Consider the following 21,004-nt stretch of genomic DNA (forward strand, 5'->3'; position numbering starts at 1 on the left):
TTATACCCTTAATGCAAAAAATCAAAGAGTTAAATAAAAAGGAATAGTGGTTGATTTGGATGGAGTTACTATCCAAAAATCCCATGGCATTGGCAGGTAGAAGTAGTACTAAGTAGTAAATAGGTAAGTTGAAAGAAGAAGAAAACGTTGTCGTACAAGTAATAGCAGCCCAGGTCCAAGATGCAGTCTAGGCCGTTGATCTGTGTACTCTCTATGGGTATTTACGTAATTTAGTAAAAAGCCCAGTCACGTGATCATCCGTGATCCTCTTTGTTTTTCCCCTTCCCGCCTGGCCAGTTCACTTTCAAACTAAACTCAGAAAACGGTCGTCCCAACTTAGAATCATTTTCCTTTTCTCCCGATACACTTGACTTTGAGACTTTCAGTTGAACTTTAACCGTCAAATCTTCGTAGACCCCATCCAATCATTACCTTCCACATTTCCACCCCCGACCCAAATACCGTAAAGTTTGAGGAAGAAATTAGACAAATGGAGAGCGATCTCTTGGAAATCTCTGGAGAAGACGACGATTCGTTGCTTTTACAGCACGCTCAAGCCCAAACTGACGACGTTTTGGCCTTCAACACTTCCTATTTCTCTTGCTCCCCTCTCCATTTCCCCAGATCTAATCCCCTAGGTTAATTCCTTTTTTTTTTTGCTTTAAGGTTTGGTTACTCTTTGTTTATAGATTGAAAATGGCCCTAATTTTTGTTTTTTTGCAGATGAGAAAGCCAAAAACCCTAGTTTTTCGTCGAGTATTGGCAAAGAGAATATTAACAATAATGCGAGTAAATCAGAACTTCCAAAGCTAAGCTTGGATCCACAGCAAATGAAGAGGAAGAAAAAAGGTGGAGGTTATAATTTGAGGAAAAGCTTAGCTTGGGACCGCGCTTTCTTTACTGAAGAAGGTAATGATTCAACTTTTTTGGATTTTTGTTGGTTTTGTTACTTAAAACAAATGAATTGAATATATATACTATAATATAATATAATAAATATTATATATATATATATATAATACTTTTTTATTCATANTATATATATATATATATATATATATATATATATAAATGTGTGGTTTATATATATATAATTATTATATATATATATATTTTATATTATTATATTTATGAATTTTTCTTTTGTGTTAGGTGTTTTGAATTCGACGGAATTATCTTTGATTAGTGGGGATTTTGGTAATTTGAGCGGGGAGAAATTGTCGGTTATAGAAGAAGAGAGGATAGAATCGTTATCCGGTGATTCACCTGATTTGCAGGCACTAGAGAATAATTTATTTAAAGAGTTGCCTTTAAATAATAGTAATAAGAATGAGCAGAAGAAGATTGGTAGCAGCTTATTGCAGAAGAGTTCAGGTTCAGCCGCTCGTTCTGCGGTTAGTTAGTTCTCCATAAATTTACATGTATAAGTACGTTTGGTTTCCTTCTTTCTGAAATGAAAGTAATTTGTGATTCTGTTAAATATGAATTTGCTCAGGTGAAACAAAATGTTCTTTCAGTTCTTGATGTTAATAGAAGTGGTTCCAAGCGTAGCGGTTGTCCAAGGCCTGTTATATCATCTGCATATCCTTCTTCTTAGTTATGGTTTCGTTGAATTGTTCAGTATTGGCATATTTTTGTGAAGGCTTATTTTGTTTACTTGTATCTTTATGTATATGCCTTTATATAAGAGTTTACCTTGACTTTTTCAAACTCTTAAAAGACCTGCAAATGTGAGAACAACAAAGGCAGCAGCAAAAGAGCCAATAATTTCTAAAATACCTGTCCCAAAGCCAGATTCCTTAGTACTTTCTACAACTGCCAAGAGCGCCTCGAACATAAATAAAGCAAAGGGGAATCAGAGTGCTCAAGCAGGTAACTGGCACATATAAAACTTTTTGGAAGTCCTGCTTGGTTTCTATTTGTATGTTGCATTAAATTCTTGGGGGTTAAATCAAACTACATTGTATAAATTTGTATTGGTTAAAGTTTGGCATGAGTTCTTGACATGAATATCTTTGTTTGTTTTTCATTTTCATTATGCTTTTATATTCTGGTATAACATATTATTTTTTAATTTAAATTTCACATTAGTGTAAGATGCATTTTGATATATTTGTATCTGGTTGGTTTCTTTTCTCTTACAGCAGTCAATGCCCACAGAAACATTGGATTGTCGGGTTCCAATAGAAGTGCTAGAAGCACTCAAAATGATGCAAAGTCTAATCTTTCTAGTAGACCTCAAAACACAAAGTCCTCTGCTCAACAGGCTAAAAGAAATTTGGTGAGACTAAAGCTTTTGGAAGTCATAGGAATTAAAAGATGATAAACAATTTTGTGCTTCATTAGTGTTTCTTTTGAAACTAAGAAAAACTTTCTTTTTATCTTCTATTTTTTCTTTTCTATGTACAGGGAAGCTCAGCATTGGCAAGTCATTTATCAACCTATTTACAGCATCCATCAGTTACCAAGGCACATAATGGCTTAAAGGGCAACCAAGATCCTGTTGTGGCTGCTGGTCATGGATGTACTAATAATGAAGCTGGTTCCAGCAAAATTACTTCTCTTCCTCAAAGTGGTTGCCGTATTGGTGGAAACACTCAATATGCACAGCCACGAATAGCAAAACCATCTGGTTTACGGATGCCTTCACCATCGTTGGGATTTTTTTCTCAGGTATGTTAACCATACTTAAATGTCAGTAAAGTTTTATGTATTTAGGAATGCTTAAAAGCATCACCGGGGTTCTTCCCTCTCTCTTGTTGATTCATGATCTTGTTTTGCAGTCAAAGTCTAATGCTTCACAGAATCCACAGAGTAGTACTCAACCATGCAATAACCCAAAGTCTAATATTCCTAATCTGCGGAAGCTTGGTGTCTTCAATTCTATTTGTGAGAGCCCCACTCCACCTATGAAAGTACCTGTAGTGAATAATGGCGTAGCAGCAACAAAAAATGGAAGTATGTCAAGTACAGAATCCTCTGTTCCATCAAGTGTTAATTCTTTATGTGAAAATATCAGACCCAACTTACAAATGCCAAGGGTGGAAGTGAAGGGTATCTGCAATTCTGACAACCATGAATTGATGAATAATCAGCAACAATTGCACGCTATTGACAGTGGTCTTAATCAGCAAATTCAAAATGTAGGATTGCAGTGTACTGATTACAAGTTACTCTTGCAAAGTCAATCCTCTGAACAAGTGAACTTAGATTATAAGAGGAGTGAAGATCTGGTTGTCCCCCAAAGTCCAGATCAGCATGGGGATGCATCTAAAGATTCCCATTTTATCTCTCATTGTAGCCTGCAAATAAAAGGAGCCTTGAAGACTGATGTTGGCAACCAACTTTCAGGAAAGAAACAGCATAATTCATTGACTGAGGATTTTGATCTCTTTCCACAGTTGCATTCTAGTGATATGAATAGTAATAATATACATGGTTCTTCAAAAGTAAAAGGTGATCAAATAAGCAGCATGCCTGATAGTCATGGGCAACCAAGCGAACAAGTTGAACAGGCAAAAGCTTGCACCTTTCATGATGATCAGATAATTAATGAGATTGAGAGGCCGCATATTAATGATAGTGATATGCTCAAGGAGGGTGAAGATTCAGAAGAATTTCTTAGTTATAATAGTGTGCAGAGTAATGGTATTTGTCAAAAAGTCGGAGATTGCAGTGCCAGTGAATTAGAAATGTCCAATGGTCTATCTCACTATAGAGAGGGAATCCAAGGAAAAGATGGTTCTGGTGAGTCTGTTGATTTTAATCTGAAATCAAATGCGGGAGATGCACAAATGCATTCTTTCAAGTGTGACCTATCTCTTGAAAGCAGCAGTAGTCTCCTGAATGATTCAGAGGCAGATAATCAGCAGTTACTTGTAGATGATGTAAATGAAAAACTAGTTGAACAGCCACCTCTTCCAGATCCAGGCATTGTAGTGGAAAGAGTCTTTCAGGATAAGTATGGATCACATTCAACTGATTGCTTATCACATGGGGAAATCTTCTCTTCTGAAGAGGTTTTAGCTGAAAGCAATCTTCAAAGTGTTAAACATGTAGCATCAGAACTAGCTGATGCCTTTCAAAGTGAATCAGGAAATTCAGGTGCTCCTTGTTTGATACCGCCTGCATTGCAGAAGGGTGGTCATGAGATGACTGATGTGGTTGAGTGCCTATATGTGGAGCATGCGGTCTCAGTTTCTACTGATACACAGTGCAACTGTGACATTAATCTCCTTTGTGAACCCACATCTGAGGGAATAGAAAGGATCAGTGAAGATCAAGTAACTGGATCAATAACTGCTTGTGATATTGGTGTCAGTAATGACTGCCAAAGCAGTGCAGATCTTAACGGTAGTGAAATTGATAATTACCAGTCAATAGTACATCTTAGCCCAGTAGTGCAATTTAAAGGTTATTCTGCAATAGATGATATCATTGACCTTAAAAGTGTTGAAAGCAAGCAATACGATTCGTCTGCAAAATATAATTCTGCCATTTGTGAGCCTGAAGAAAAAATCACTTCTTGTCATATTGATGCATCATCTATGCTCACCAACTCATTGCTTGATAAAAAAAATGACCATGAAAAGTCTATGGCCCAAGCTGAGCTGATACAGTCCTCCTTTGAAGCTTGTAAAGCATCCCAAGAGAATCAGATTCCAGAGGCATATCACGGCCTTAAGTCTGTGGAGGGAAAATTTGTCGAAGAGTCCCATAATTTGGACAGTGATAAGCTTGTAGATGTCAGTCCCAAAGATAAAGGTTCTGTTGGATTAGTAGTGGAAGGTCCTTTTGATCTGTCTCTGGTAGAATGCATAGATGAAACAAATGAATTATGTGCTGCCGTAGCTAATGAGATGACTACGAGATCTTTTGAGGAACATGCACATTCGCAGTCCTTTGATAGTATTCCACTTGAGAGCTGCAAAAGTAACCTTTTCACTTCTGCAGAAATTAACAATTACGCAATGGTTGTTGAGGATTTAAATGAACCTCCTGAGCTTCGAAATGTTGTCATTGTTGAACAAATTTTGTCAGACAAAATTGGATTGTCTGTGAATGAGGAAGTGTCAAGCTCTGTCAAGATTAAGGTGTCAGATGACAATCATGATTGTTATAATGATATGATCTTCAGGCCTGACAGTGAACAAAGTGGCCAAGCAACCTCGTTGAATTTTGATTTGTCTTCATTGAGTGAAGATCAAAATTCTGGGGCAGGAAATACCTGCAATTCACAGGCATTTTTCTCTTTGAATGAGGAATCAACATCGTCAATCAATGCAAATCAGACCTCTTCAAGTGGAATTGTCTTACAGGAAGAAGTGAATAGATTGGAGACAAGTGTGCCACAGGAATTAAACAGTGCTATGATCCCCATGGAAGCTGGGGGTGGAACAACTTTTAAGTAAGCACCATTCTTTATTTGCACTGTATTTGTCTATGGTTTCAGCTAACTCCTATGCTTTTTGAGAACTTTTAAATGTCATTAGAGTTTCAGAAAAGTGCTCAAGTCTGACTTGTTTTATGGCAGTGAGAAAACCGGGAATGACAAAAAACAAGATTCTCCCATAGTGAAGCCTCCTCTGAATGCTGTTCCATCTTCTGATGAATGGTTAGCTGCATTTGAAGCTGCTGGAGAGGAATTAAACACTGCTGTGATCCCTGTGGAAGCTAAGGGTAGAACAACTTCTAAGTAAGCATCTTACTTAGTTCAACCTCAAAACACATTTTGCACTGTATTTGTCTATGGTTTCATCTAACTCCTATGCTTTTTGAGAATTTTTAAATGTCATAAGAGTTTCAGAAAAATGCTCAGGTCTGACTTGTTTTATGGCAGTGAGAAAACTGGGAATGAAAAAAAACAAGATGCTTCTGTAGTGAAGCCTCCTCCGAATGCTGTTCCATTTTCAGATGAATGGTTAGCTGCATTTGAAGCTGCTGGAGAGGTATTTTATTTATTTATTTTTTCCTTTTACCCCATGAAGCTGAAGGCTCATGTTGATGAGCGTAGCATTAAGCAGGAAACCAATAGAGAGTAGCATTAAGCTGTTTAGTTGAATAACTATACCTAAATTGTAAGTTGAGTATAGACTTGAAAGAAAATCTGTTTATGTTTTACCACTTCTAGTTTCATTGAAAACTCATTGCAAAAATACTTTTTAAAAATGTGTTTAGCCATATTTAATAATGCCTTTCTTCACTCAGGAAATTTTAACAATGAAAAGTGGTGCTGTACAACATTCACCCAAGGACAAGTCTCTGCCTGAGCCTGGTCCATGGTCCCCGGTATGGTTCTACTTCCTGTACAAGATTTGAATTGCTATATAATGTTGTCTTTTTTCTGGTTGTGAAAGCTGAACCAACTGATCAAATATAAAGGCGTTTCTTTTAAGTATCAAGTTGCCAAAATGTAATGAAAGTATCAGACTCATCTCATTGGTCCAAAGGCTACATTTCTGTTGATTGTTGCTACCTCCTTTTTCATTCTTCCGATTTTTCTATTTCTTGCAGAAGAATTTCATTTTTGCTGCCCCTAATTCTTCCTATTTTTCATATTCTTTTGCTCCTCTACAGCATTTTGTTCCAACCGGGCCCCCTGGGGTAACTGCTAGGATTATACTATAAACATGCACCAAGAGTTTAATCTTGACATGGACCAATTGGGATTATTGATGTAGTAAAGATGTTATGAACTCATTTAAACTGATGCTTTTCGCATTGTTTAGTGATATCAGTCATTGTTGAAAGTCCTGGCTTGGGACCTAAAATTTTTTCACCTGTAATGTGCAACTAATGCTGAAAGATGATGCGATTTTCAGGTGAGAAGGAAGAACAATCAAGGGATTGGACCATTTGATTGCACAAAATTTACAAACACAAACATCCCACCTGGTCCTGAGTAGAGGAGGCTGAGGCTCACCTAATCATCCGGTTTTTTACGGCTAACAAAAGTGACAATTCTACTATCACGCAACACCTAACCAAGGTTTGAGCAAATATATAAATATAAATGCCACAATTCTGGCATATTTCAAACTTCTTTTGTATATGTATTATTTCAGTTAGATCAGTTTTCAACTAGACTTAACTGTAAATTTGTACTGCTGACCAATCAAATTTTCCTATGATCTCCAGGTGAGGGATTGACAACTTCACCATTCTTTTCTTTGGCCCTCTGCCTTTTTGATTTTTTTATAAAAGTCTTACTAATTAATATGGATTCTCTAAAAGCAATTTGTTTCTAATAATAATTGCATTAGAGTCTTTTTTTGAAAATAAAAAAAAAATTGGGTTGAATATTTCGTTTTTCAAGTGAAAAAAAAATTATTAGGTATAAAGATTAAAGTTTTGTTGTGATTTGATTTATGTTTAAGTCTGATTAATGAAACGTTTGTAAAAAAGAAAATAAAACCTTGGCTTGCATTCTTGGTAGTTTATGCAGTCTTCCTCGGTATTTTTCTTCAACTTTTCGGTAGCTTACTGTTTACCATAAAGAAAATTGGAATATGAACGTCCTCTTCATATAGGAAAGTGCACCGCTTTTCTACATAAAATAACAGGTTTTCTTGATTTATTTCTTTCTATTTAAATATTTTAGTCTCTTCAGTTGATCCTTGCCACGCAAGTCTTTCAGTCTTCCTTTCTTGATTTCACTGTTATCTCTTTTCCCAGCATCCAAGGCTGTTTGTGCCATGGCACTGGCTTCAGAGCTTACCCTTAAACAACTTCAAGACTTTCACAATATCGACCGCCTGGCATATACTAGACTGGTAATAGGCCTAGGCTTCGACCTTTTCCCATCCATGAAAATCGTTGCCTTTTGGAATTTTCTTGAAAGAAGAGGCTTCAAGCATTTCGTCAAGAACCTCCAACAATTACCTGATCCATTGCTGTTTTCTTTAGCCAAAGAGGCCATAATGTTCTTACACTGCTTATACCTTTCTACTCAAGAAATCTTTCCAAGAGTCCATAGGGATTTCCCTGTTACGAGTAAACTCGTTGGTCAACATATCTCGTTGGCTTATCTTCTTAAGAACAGGGAATGCGCCAAAAGAATGATTGAGGATTTCGTGGAAGATGTGTGCCGATTAGCATTTTGCGATATTGTTCTAACACGTTTGGCTCGCAAGAAATCTTCAAAATCTAACAGTGCATTACAATGCCAAACTCCTCATGGGGGAAAAATGCAACAGAAAGTGGCTACTGTGACAAAGGACAAGGCTAGCGTTGGTTCAGAAGATCGAACATTGTTCATGACCTTCTCCAGGGGACATCCTGTTATAAACCAAGATCTTCATGGTTTCATTGTCAGGAAATTTGGCGAATGTGTGGAGGCAATCTATATGGATAAAAGCCCGCTCCCTCTGTTTGCTTGTGTTGTTCTGAAGTCACTCTCGGACATGTCGATGATTCTTGGGGGCAAGAAGTTGGTGAAATTCTTCATTAATGGGAAACAAGTTAGGGCTAGAAGATTTGTCTCAAAAAGTGTGGAGCAGTCTCGATGCACAACAGCAAGAGCAACAGGTATTCCTGAAAGGCGACTTAGCAGTTTTTGCTAGACGGAAGATCATACTGTATTGTACTAATTTACTGCTAATTACTAATAGGTGTTTGCCGATAGAAGAAACTGTTTAGACAATTGCTAATCTACGTCAAGTTTTCTAAAATGAGGGAAAAAAAAAAACGAGAACATTCTTTTGTAGCTTGTTTGGTTTCTGATAGAAGAGCCGACATACCAATATCCACTGATTCAATGGATATATACGAAAGGGCCAATCGTGCAGAGTTGCTTTAGTAAGGTTACACTTAAAGGAGTATTATGATTTTGTTGTGTGTTTCTTTCTTGGTATAACACCATGTCCCTGGAAACCCCCAGCCCTCTGTTTCTTTGCACTGTAATGGCTTATGGCTTGATGGCAATAATATAAGACAATCCCGAAGCTGATAATGTTAACCAAGACAGGCATTGTACTCAACAGACAGTTGCCCATCAATTGTCTAGCCCAGTATACAATTTTAGACACCCTTACCACAAGTAATCTTCAATACATGTTATCTAGCCTCCAGTTATTCCTGTGTCCAAATTACTATAAAAACAGCTTAAGCTAGACTAGCTTGAATCTATTTGCTACTCAACAGGAGGACATCCAATAACCAGTTTCATAGTAGTCAAAGAAAGAGGAAAATCGTGATATGAATCAATGCAGTTTTGACTTGGGAAATGAAATAGCAGCAGAAATATCCACAAACCCAACATTGGCACTGTGGATGTTGTGTATATTTGGATAAGATTACCATTACACATTTCTAATTGCATTTAGCATTTCATTTTCTTCCACATCATCATTGCTTTTAAATTGTCATTCCCATTCCCCTCCATTACTGTTTGATGGCCTAGAAAAAATTGAAATGCTTCTCCAATTCCAACAAAAATCTAGGGAGAGCCCGACATAGACTTACACATGACCATGTTCCAAGCTCTCATCAGTCGCTTCACCTTCAGCATCATTTCTCAGCGTTACAACTCTCATTGTTGCCTTTATTCCCTTCTTCCAAACTCTGATACTTATAACACTTGGCACAGATAAGAAAATAAAGAAAGTTAAACATTTGCATGACGGCAAACATCAAATAGACATTTCCCAGCCTTCCCTTGTTTATATCGTCTGGTAACCATGCAGTGACCGTGCGAACTAGATCAATTACGGCAGTGCTTAAATAATAGGCAATTCCCACCACTACTGAAATCATTGCAGTTGCTGTGCTCCTCAGTGGCTTTGGAAATTCTTGATAGTACAGTGTGACTTGTCCTGGATAATGGAATGATTCTCCAACTCCAACCAACACTAGCTGTGGCACCAACCACAGGACCAACATAGGAACAATGGACCCTGGATGGTCTGAAACATGGTGAATTTGAGCAAATTTTAACCTTTTTGATTCGATCAGGGCAGCAACAGCCATCCCTGTCATGTTAAACACGTGGCCAAGTCCTATCCGTTGAAGGGGCATCAGTGATCTGTGAGTTATCTTCTGCCACATGGGAAAAAGGAACCGGTCGATGAAAGTGAGATTGATGGCAGTTGAGGTTAGTATGAATACTATCATGGATCCTGCTGGGACTTTTAAATTTGGTCCAAGATGGCGGTCCAGGGTTAGAGCTTGGAGGATTGTCAAGGTACTTACAACTGGTAATGTGGTGCACAAAATAATGCCACTTGACAACAATGGGAAAATTCTTAACAGGGTTTTCAGATCCTCAACTTGTTGTACTGAGCACAACCTCCATGATTTTGCAATTGATCCATCCACCTTGGTGTCTCCTTCAGTTTCCAATGCGGCGTGGTTTAGAAACCTGCATTGCTTAATTGGTGCCATGTCATCAAATAATGTAATAAAGTCACTTCCTAGACTTAGGTGAATTGGTATATTAAATGATAATTTAAAGACAGATTTGAGAATTTTGGCATAGGTTTAGAATTAATTTAACATTCCCATCAGTGTATATCTTCCTTATACAATAGAAGAATCTATAGCTTGGAATTGGCATTGAAATCAAGATTTGCTTAAGATATTTTAAATGAATAATTAGCATCTTTGGTCAATCTTTAACTTTTAACAGGGAAATGTTCAAAATGAATATATGTATAAGAAATAATCATACCCGAAGCTTTTAGTAGGCATTGAATATCTCTTGTCCATTTGTCCATCTTTGTGATGGTAGTAATCTTCAGCTCTGCATGAAAGAGGAACCTTCCTCTTGAGAAAGGTTGAAACAATGACACGAGCCAAGCTTGTAAAAGGGCTCCCCTGAGGCTTCACATGTCGATAATAACGTTTTCCTAACAAGAAAATGGCTAATCCAACAACGTTGACTGCAACACATAGGCAGTATCCTAATGCCCAACTTACATTTTCCTCAATATAAACAATTACTGTGGCACCTAATACCATTGAGGTATACAAAGTGACAGCAAACCAATTGAAGAAAACCCTTTGATCCTTGGGATTCTCAAATTGATTAGCCCCCATAGCTGCAATGGTAAAGCGAGTGCCTGCCACCCCTATAGATGCTAGTGCTATGCCTGAATAAAGGACAGAAAATTGAACTTTTGACGGGGTTGGGCACATGCTTGATCCATTTTGACATGGTTGAGGCTTCAAGGGTTCAAGCATAGCTGTTAAGGCAATGAGGATAATCCCCTGCAAATGCAGTGGAAATTGATATTAGGAAAGCTGCTTCAACAAAGGATAACTCCTTTTCACAGTTGAAATCAATTTAACAACCATAGCATCTTAGAAAGTTTTATCGTTATCTTCATTATTAGATAACAATAGAACTTTCTAATAAATATTCCTACAGGCTACAGCAACAATTTTGAACCATCTTTAGCTATTAATTGCAAATCACCCTACTGTGAGCCTATTCCAACAGAAATGGTATAGTCCTGTAGGTTTGTTCTAAAAGGTTCCAGTTGTTATGTGGCTTATGATTCACACCTATTTAATAGACCAGGTGAACTGGCTAATTATGGAAAGGATTCAAAGATGCCAAGGCAAGAAACATGACATCCATAAATATCAAAGTTGATAAGCTCCATCTTGTCAACAGAAAAGAATAAACAAAAGACAAACTCTTAACATATTGTCAGATTAACAAATTTAGTCAAAAGATGAGTTAAAAACTTTTCCATCCAATTTTCCAAGAGAACCAGTAGCATACATCACTATATTAGTATCTAACATTCGAAGCCGGCTTGTGTTCTGTTTTCATGCTTTAACTGTAAGTATTTTACTACTTACATAACAGAAGCCAAAAGGCAACACAATTCTCTTTTCTTCATTTCTACCAGTGCTTAATATCATGATATGCATTTGAAATTGTGTAATGACTGATATATAGCATCAGTATGGTTAGCCACATAGTAGAGAAAGGCATTGTCATTCTTGTTTATTGTTCAATTAGTTTAACTGTTTTGGTGTCAAGGAAGGCTATTACCAGGACAGAGACGAGAGAAGACATCCAGATGACAGAATAGCATCCTAAAATGGAATCAGCAAGGATTGCTGCAATCACTGGAAGTAGACTAGTGGAAGCAGCTGCCATGTTAAAAGTTTGAGTAGCATCAATGCTTCTTACATGGAATTTTTCTATCATATACACAATTAAGCTGTTTGCCCATCCTGATACAGCTATGCTCGATCCCATCAGGGTCCCTGGTTTTAGTGAAAAAAAAAAAAGCAAACATGATGTACTAACTTGTCAGTCCAAGATTGCATGACACAATGAGAGAGAAAGAGACAAACCAGCAATTAAGGGGAAAGTAGTCCAGCCGCCTTGTTTGGGAGCAGAATCAGGCAATACTTGTGCTTCTTCATTGCCAGAGAGTTCATCTCCCATGTTGCTGCTGAACAATACTTGCTGCAAACTTTTTAGCTATGTTAGTGTTCTACCCATGAAAGTCTTTATATAGAATGCAAGAATGCTGTTACATATTCTCCACCAGTTGAGTTACCAGCTTCTCTCCTTGTCAGTGAAAAGATAACGTCCTTCATGGACTCCTATCGTTACGCATCAAGCGAAGATATGCGGGCATAAAAATCCAAGGATCATGGTGACTCACAACCTCAACTGTGAGCAGTAGAAGTTGCAATTGGAAAGGTGGTCTTCTTTATGGTTGACGATAGAATTTTGTTGGATTTCACTTATCAGAATATATGTGACAACTATCATACAATTAGCTCACCATTTTCTAACCAAGCACAAAGGGATGCCACTGCAAGTTATAGAATCAGATGCCTCTCAAAGCAACTTAGTTTATTCTCCATTTCTCCAGGAACCTTTTATTATTTTCACAAATTAAAAACGTTTCAGTGATGTCAATTCAAGATGCAGTCAGAAATGTGCTACGAAAAGATAAAATAAAAAAAGATTTCCTTTTGACATCTTATCAGCTTAAATATGGATTCAACTTTTAATTTTTCAAAAGAAGGAACACTAAGCAGACACGCTTCACTAGGATGTTGCAGCCCACAGCTGTACACATTTGTTGATGTGAGGACTTCAAAAGTGAAGAGCACTGTGAAGATAGGAAGCAGAAAGGTCATATGCTAAATTGCTGTCTGTTGCAAATCCTGCTGGATTTCACTTATGTTCAACCTAGTAAAAGATAGTCAAACATTGATGTGTAACCCGTAACTAGAGAAAATAGTACAAGTATAAGAAGCAGTAAGACTTTACATTGAAGTTTCTATGCTGTCAAACATATATTTTGTTGGTGCAAATGTTCATATGGAATCTAATGAATTGGTAAAATTGATTTCAAGACGAGTTTTTTAATAGATGTTATTTTTAATATTTATTTTGCACTCACCGTTTAGGGATACAATGAAACAAACGTCTAATTTTATTTTTACATTTTATAAGAATAGACAGCTAGATATATCTGATGACTGGTAAAGTTATTTGGCCTTAAAATTTTCTTTTTGCAACAAAATATATGTTTGATAGCAAAAAAATTTTAATTTCTTTTATAGATGATGGGAACTTAAGTGCTTATGTTTATTTTCAGAATATAACACTTCTATTGCTTTTACTTTTCTATTTTTTGTTTTATTTGTTTTGGTGTTTCAAAATGGTTGGCATCTTTATATAGGCTTGTAAATATCTCTTTTTTAAAGATACAACATTTTCATCAAGATACCTTTTTCTTAAAAGACGATTTTTTTAACCCTAAAAAATAAAGTATTTTCCAAAACTAACTTTTTTTAAAAAATTTTAACGGTTTTTACCTAAGAGAAAAGATTTTTAAACAAAATTATTCTTAATGAAACGTCTTCATATTCAAGTACATGTATTGAAAAAAATGTTGTTACACGTTATGTTGAAAAAAAAAAGTTGTCATATGTCATTTTTTTTTATAATCACAGGAAATGTAACAAATAAAATAACTCCAAAAGCTATTTATCCAAATTTGGGGATTTTAGATAATATCTTTTTGTTCAAATTCATTTAATCTCTGCAGTAACTTGAGGTTGAATAACTTTTCAATATATCTTCATTTTCATGCCAAATTCCTTTTCGATTTTAAACTTTATCTCCATCATGAATGTATTTAACTCTAAGAGTTTATGTTTTAGTAAAATATAAAGATAGAGACCAAGTTACAAGTCATGTTTAAAAGCTATCGTTATTATATGCCATGTTCAAAAAAAGTTATCACATGACATGTTGAAAAAATAATTGTTACACGCCATGCTTAAGGTGTTTAACTCTAAGAGTTTATGTTCTAATGAAATATAAAAGAACAAATTACACGTCATGTTTAAAAAATGTTGTTGTTACACGTTATGTTCAAAAAATTTTATTATATGTTATTTTGAAAAAAATATTGTTACATACAGACATGTACAAAATCATGTTATTACAGGCCATGCCATATTCCATAGATTTGTTATACTCCAAGTGCATTAGAGTTGTTACATGTAAACATGGTGTGTAACAATATGTTTGCATGTAACAACTCTGCGTGGTGTTCTAATTTACAAATTCTATTTCACTTATAACTTCAACCCATCAACTTCGAGTTTTATGAATATAAATTATTGTTGATTTTTCAAGAAAATTTTATAGAAAACTAAAAACTCTGAAAATTTTCAAAAAGGAAGAAGATCAACAAAGTAAGGGATTAACAACTTTGGAGGAAAAAACTTTCTCTCACCTTCATTTAGATTCTTTATATATATATATATATATATGTATATTTAACTACAAAATATCAAATATTACTAATCCGTAGATGTAGTCTCAAAAAATAAAAGAATCCAAAACGTTAGTGGAGTGCACAACAAAAACTTAGTTTACTGTGCTCTACAATAGCTAAAAATAACGAAAAAGAAAAACCAAACGACATTACAAGCCTATGTAGATGTTACACACCAAAGTTTTAACAGTAGATGTTACATACTAAAACCAAAGCTTTAACATCAAATGTTACACACCAAAGCCAAAGTTTCAGCACTAGATATTATAGGCAAAAACTTTCTTCTTTTTATTGATGTTATATGTCAAGGCATGAATCATTTTGTTATGTGCAAAGACATGTTTTACCAGACTTGAATCACTGAAAAGCTCAACACCAATAAATCCAAGAAGATGTTGTTACTGGCTATACCATACTCTTTGATTTGTAGATCGATAATGATATGGCGAGATTACGAGAGATAGACACAGAGAGGGTTTTGTGCATGTAAACCAATAAACTTAAGACCATGTCGTTACCGGCCATGTCATACTCTTTGGTTTATAGATCAACAACAATATGGTGAGATGGTGAAAGATAGATAGAGAGAGATGGTGATGGTGATAAAATTAACTGGAACTTGATGGCGATAGAGAAAAATGGAGAGCACAGTAGATGGATGATGGGAGAGAGAAATTGAAAGCATTTAATTTGTCTGAAATAGTTTTAAAGGGATTTTTGTTAAGTCATGGCAAAAATTGGGTAAAAACCGTTGACTTGAATGCTATTTTTAAAATGGGCTTATCAAGTTGGCTATTTTTCACTATTTGCTCATCTTAAATATACTTTTGCATTTTGTAAAATCCAATCATTAGACAAAAGTATTGTTTCAATAATTACTTTATGAAAAGATAAATATTTATTTTATAAGATATAATCTTTAAGCTATAATATGAAAAGATAACTTTACATATTTAAATTTTTGAGTTGTAATGTTTTTTCAATTGTCTCATAACCTTTGGATTTAGAAGTGTTTTTCTAACATATCATTTTACTAAGAGATATAACTATTTACATAAAAACCCCACTTACAATTTAATAATCACACTATATTACTATGTGTGACATAACCTTTGAGCTAAGATAACCTTCTATTATGTGAGACAACTTCTCATTTTGAAAATACATTAACATATTTTCTTAAGCAGAACTATCATCAACTTCCTTTTCAGCATTTTGATACTTATACAAGCTGGCACAAGCAAGGAAATAACCAAAGTTGAGCACCCCCACCACAGTTAAGGTCCAATAAACAGTATCTAGCCTTCCATTGTTTATGTTATCAGGTAACCAGCTTGTAACCCTCCTAAGTAAATCAATTATTGCAGTGCTTAAGTAGTAAGCGATCCCAAGAATCATAGCAATCATAGCAGTTGCTGTGCTTCTCAGAGATGCAGGGAATTCTTGATAATATAGTGCAACTTGTCCTGGGAAATGAAAGGCTTCTCCAACTCCAACCAAAACTAGTTGGGGAAATAGCCACAAAGCCGACATAGGTACTATGGAACTTGGTTGAGACCGGAGGTTGTGGGCATGGACCATTTTGAGCCGTTTTGACTCCACCAATGCTGACACGGCCATGCCAAGCACGTTTAACACGTGGCCTACACCTATTCGCTGGAGGGCTGATGGAGGCTTCCGAGTCAGCTTCTGCCACATAGGACACAAGAACCGATCAATCAGGGTCAGGAAAATGGATGTGGAAATCAACACTATGACTGGGACAGAGCCAGCTGGGATTTTGAAATGTTGCCCAAGGTGACGATCCGTGCTTAGAGCTTGGAGTATTGTCAGGCTGCCCTGGATTGCTATTGGAATGCTTAAAAATATACTCGAAGACCATAGTGGGAAAATTCTGATCAAGCTTTTCAGATCTTCTACATGTTGCACCGTGCAAAGACTCCATGGTTTCGCAATTGAGCCATCGGATCCAATGTCTCCTTCAGCTTTTAATGATGCACGGTTGAGGAATCTACAACAAAAAGAGTCCAAAGTGCATTATAATTAACTCATAATTGTTTAGCCATGATTTCGGTTATGCTTAGCTTAATGAACAAAAGTTCAAAGGTTGTTTTCGATTAATGCTGAGAAACATGCAAGTGTTTTTCTAATTAAACAAAAGAGTTCAATGGACAGATACATTTAACAAGCAAACACTTCATTAATAAACTTTTATTTCTTGGACATGTGATATAATATTATAAAAAGAGCAAAAAATAGACGCTCATTCGGGACGAGAAATTTTCATTCATAAACGTGACAATAAAAATACAAATTTGACATGAAAAATAATTATTGAGCATTGTATCTATTTAAAAATTATATTAAATCATATAGTAGTAGTGTCCAATAATTTTCCAAATAGGGAATCAATGAATCTGATGTGGGTGAGTCAAGAATCCGTATCCTTGTTTTTATCCTCAAATTCAGTACGATTTAAGATCGTTGGTCCCAGTGTTACAAGCATGCTTAGCTTAGCAATCATGCATAAGTAGATGAGGTGCGCCACCTTGGACTCTGATATATTTCCACTGGTCTGCCACAAATATTTTAAGCGCACCCAACCAACACCACAACCAGACCCAGCACTCTAGTTTGATTGCAATCAATATATATATATATATATATATAGATATAGATATAGATATTTGTACATACTATGAAATCATGAGGATCAAAGACTTAGCCCACTCAAAACGATACGAGATAAAAGTAATTAGACAAGAAAGCTATGTCAACAGCAAAATGAAAAGAAAAGAATAAGTCTAGAGAAACAGCAAACCCAATAAAGATTTGATGGGTTCAATTGTTCAAAGGTACGTGGTGGGGCTCTCCACTGACTGAACGCCCACTTTTTGGAAGGAAAAGATGGAACCCTTGACTATGTGTTTTAAAGTGAACATTGTGCCTATACCGTACACTTCCTCTCAAGACTTCTGATTAATTTATCAACTTTTTCCAGGGAGATGGATAGGAAATTTAGAATATGTGACACCAAACTGTGCCATGTTTGATTGCGATTTTTGACAAGTAAATAGAGTAAATTCCATTTTGCCGACACTAAACACGTTTCTTATAGGCAAATACTATGTAGGGAGAGAGTTTATTTATTGTGTTTTCTATGAGCTAGGAGGGAAGGAGAAAGATGTATCGGGATTTCTTTGTTTCCTCTAAGATCTAATTCCTATCAACTCTCCCGAATTATTATTTCAACATAATTTAATAGATTAACACCTTCAATGAAATTTTTGTATAAAAAAATATGATTTAATTTCATATCATATCATAATATTTTATTTATTGGATACGTAAAATAGTTTGAACTTAAAATTAAAAAGCAAAATTTAATGAACGTCTTTATTCTGATTATTTAGACTATTGTTCTTTTCTTTTTTAAAAAATAAAAAATAAACTCTAGCATTTCCCGTTATTTTTTAGTCATCATTCTATTATTATATAGTACAAGCAAAGGAACCTAGGAAATTTGCTTCTAATTTTGATGCATAAAAGTAGACTTGGCTTATGACTAAGTTTAGAGGTTGTAGTATCTATGATATATATACCTGAAACCTTTTTTAGGTGCTGCAGCCTCCACATTCATGGGTTGATTGGTAGGTTCGTTGTAATAGTCGTGGCTCGTGGATGAGAGTGGCAAATTTCTTTTCTTAAAAGCAGCCACTGGAACACGAGCTATGTTCATGAATGGACTCCCTTGAGGCTTGTCATGTAAATAGAACCGGTTTCCCAACAAGAAAATTGCTAAGCCGATGAAATTAGCAGCAACGCATACTCCAAAACCCAAACCCCAACTCACATTGTCCTCAATGTAGACTATCGCTGTGGAACTGACTACGGAGGCAGTGTATAGAGTGAAAAAGTACCAATTGAAGAAACTCCCTTGCTCTTGGGGCTTATGGAATTGGTTTGCTCCCATTGTTGCTAAACTAAAACGCGTGCCTCCCAGACCAATAGTTGCCAGAGCTATTCCTGCATAAAGGACAAGGAATTGAATCTTTAAGGGGGCTTTGCAAAAGCTGATCCCTCCATCGTTACAGGGTTGAGGCCTCAATGAATTGAGTGTAGCGGTTAAGGCAAGAAAACCTGTGCCCTGCAAACGTGGAAAGAAAACATATCGGATAACAGCAAAGTGGCTCAACTTGGAGAGGTAGGCAGAGGTGACCTTGGTGACAATTAACCTCCACTCTTCTTTAATGATGATTATCCACAGTAATCTACCTAGATTAAAATAAATTAACAACGAGAAAGAATAATCTAGAATCACAATTTGCAGCCTTGCTTTCATACTATTCTGGTAATTAACAAATAACAAGCAAGTCGAGAACTTGATCAAAGCTTAAATGCTACTGCATGTTTTTGTTTGAGCCTCAACATGATTACTCTTTGCTCAAATCATGCTTTTGAGTCTAAAAGAAAATGACAACAAAATTCACATTGTTGAGCACGGTAATAATTAACTTAAAAATGATATAAATAGATCAATTTTCTCTCCAAGATAACCCAGGAATACACCCTGATCAGGTCCTGAACCTAATGTATGATGATAGAAAATACATGCATGAAGGAAAGTTAGGTATTGTCAAAGGGTTGAAAGGTGGATACCAGCAAAGAGATGCAGGAAAATATTGAGACTACAAAGAAACAGCCCAAGAAAGAATCAGCTATGATAGCTCCAACTATGGGAAACAGACTTGAGCCTCCATTCACTATATTTGAAACCTGAGCAGCATCAATGCTCTTTAAATTGAATTCTTGAATGAGATAGACGATGAGGTTGGCCGCCCATCCTCCACCCGCAAGTGTTAAGCCTGCCAATGTCCCTGGATTGACAAAATATAACAAAAGTCATGCATTGGAGGAAATGATACATCCGCATGTTGGTGTAACAGAGTTGATTAGGCACGAGAGAGAAATAAAGCGACCAATAATGAAGGGGAAGGTGATCCAGCCGCCTCCTTGTCTGCGACCTGAATTTGGAGTTCGGATTTCTCTATGGAGGGTATCCATTCGTAGTGGTTGAAGTCTAAGAGTTGGAACAGATTGGTCTGAGGGGTCAGGGCAGGGAGCTCAAAACTAGAAATCTGAGTCCTGTCTGTGTATAACAATATCGAGTGTCCCCGTCGGCGTTAAAGTCTAAAATCTAGGTTCCGCTACTTATGGATATAATTATTATAAATTTCATTGCCCACCCTTGAGAGAGACAGAAAGTTGATAGGCTTCGGCAGAATCAGAGTTCGCTTAATGGAACGCCTTCATGGAAAATGTTTACTTTTACTCAACTCTTGGGTCTGATTGTTGGCCACGTGGCATAGTCAATTGAGTCATTGGACATGGTTACCCTTTTAAAAAGGTCAAGATTTTTTTATAGTTTTTGTATTTTTGGAGGTCATGGTACTTCCGACTTTTCCTAATGTCATAGGTTTTGGAATTTTCTTCTCTTCGTGGAAGTGTTCTCTTACTTTCTCTCTTGATCAGAGGAAGAATCTGGAGAAAAAAATTGAGAGAATTGGGTGAGGAAAGAGGAGAGAGAGAGAGGAGAGAACAAGCATTAGAGAGAGTTAAGGGTACGAACAAAGAGAAGCAAAATAAATATAAATTTAAATTTGTGATTTTTTCAATTGATTGAACAAAATCTCTCTTATTTTTTTCTTTTCTTCTCCATCTTATTTCCTTGTCCACTGTTTTATCTTTTAATTATTTATTTTATTTTAATCTATGCATTAATTTAAATTTATGAAATTAGTTTAAAAAATGATAAGAATAAAAAAATAAATAATTGAAAATTAATTCCATAATTTTTGGTTTATCCTATTTTTATTATTTAGGTTTTTATTTTTTTTATAATATTATTACTTCCATACAAAAACCAGAAACTTTGATGTAAGGTAGCGTTTTGTACAAGGGAAGTGAAAGCACATTCTTGTCCAATTAAATTACATTGTAGTGTTTGTTTTGTAACAGACGACTGAATGTAAGATTGTAATACAATCACATTACAGCCAAGGGATGTAATGTAATAATAGTCCAAAACTAATGCAATCACATTACATTGCACTCTGTAATATTATTAAAAACATTTTTAACCTTCAACTTTATTACTTTGTTAAAAATATTTTATAATATTATAATTAAAATAAATTATATTAAAATAAAATATATAATATAAGAATTAGAAATTAAAA

At 35.7% G+C, this 21,004-nt stretch overlaps 4 protein-coding genes across 4 annotated transcripts; 2 read left to right on the forward strand and 2 right to left on the reverse strand.

The window, feature by feature from the left end:
* LOC18590114 lies at positions 326 to 7,168 on the forward strand. Its single transcript, XM_018126902.1, has 12 exons — positions 326 to 638; positions 724 to 909; positions 1,153 to 1,394; positions 1,496 to 1,581; positions 1,712 to 1,872; positions 2,145 to 2,281; positions 2,410 to 2,673; positions 2,784 to 5,407; positions 5,534 to 5,695; positions 5,840 to 5,948; positions 6,208 to 6,288; positions 6,822 to 7,168. The coding sequence occupies exons 1-12, from the start codon at positions 491 to 493 to the stop codon at positions 6,903 to 6,905; spliced, it is 4,284 nt and encodes a 1,427-aa protein (XP_017982391.1). The 5' UTR covers positions 326 to 490; the 3' UTR covers positions 6,906 to 7,168.
* On the forward strand, positions 6,946 to 8,805 carry LOC18590115. The gene is made up of 2 exons (XM_018127464.1): positions 6,946 to 6,988; positions 7,675 to 8,805. The coding sequence occupies exon 2, from the start codon at positions 7,695 to 7,697 to the stop codon at positions 8,559 to 8,561; it is 867 nt and encodes a 288-aa protein (XP_017982953.1). The 5' UTR covers positions 6,946 to 6,988; positions 7,675 to 7,694; the 3' UTR covers positions 8,562 to 8,805.
* Positions 9,149 to 12,801, reverse strand: LOC18590116 (protein NRT1/ PTR FAMILY 2.3). Its single transcript, XM_018127431.1, has 4 exons — positions 12,310 to 12,801; positions 12,002 to 12,219; positions 10,667 to 11,205; positions 9,149 to 10,357 (listed from the first exon to the last, which is right to left on the reverse strand). Exons 1-4 carry the CDS (start codon positions 12,401 to 12,403, stop codon positions 9,508 to 9,510), a joined length of 1,701 nt encoding a protein of 566 aa, XP_017982920.1. The 5' UTR covers positions 12,404 to 12,801; the 3' UTR covers positions 9,149 to 9,507.
* Positions 15,785 to 20,071, reverse strand: LOC18590117 (protein NRT1/ PTR FAMILY 2.7). The gene is made up of 4 exons (XM_018127491.1): positions 19,745 to 20,071; positions 19,425 to 19,642; positions 18,368 to 18,912; positions 15,785 to 16,776 (listed from the first exon to the last, which is right to left on the reverse strand). The coding sequence occupies exons 1-4, from the start codon at positions 19,827 to 19,829 to the stop codon at positions 15,945 to 15,947; spliced, it is 1,680 nt and encodes a 559-aa protein (XP_017982980.1). The 5' UTR covers positions 19,830 to 20,071; the 3' UTR covers positions 15,785 to 15,944.

The sequence above is a fragment of the Theobroma cacao genome, chromosome 9, assembly GCF_000208745.1.
Source record: "Theobroma cacao cultivar B97-61/B2 chromosome 9, Criollo_cocoa_genome_V2, whole genome shotgun sequence".
NCBI classification, from domain to species: domain Eukaryota; kingdom Viridiplantae; phylum Streptophyta; class Magnoliopsida; order Malvales; family Malvaceae; genus Theobroma; species Theobroma cacao.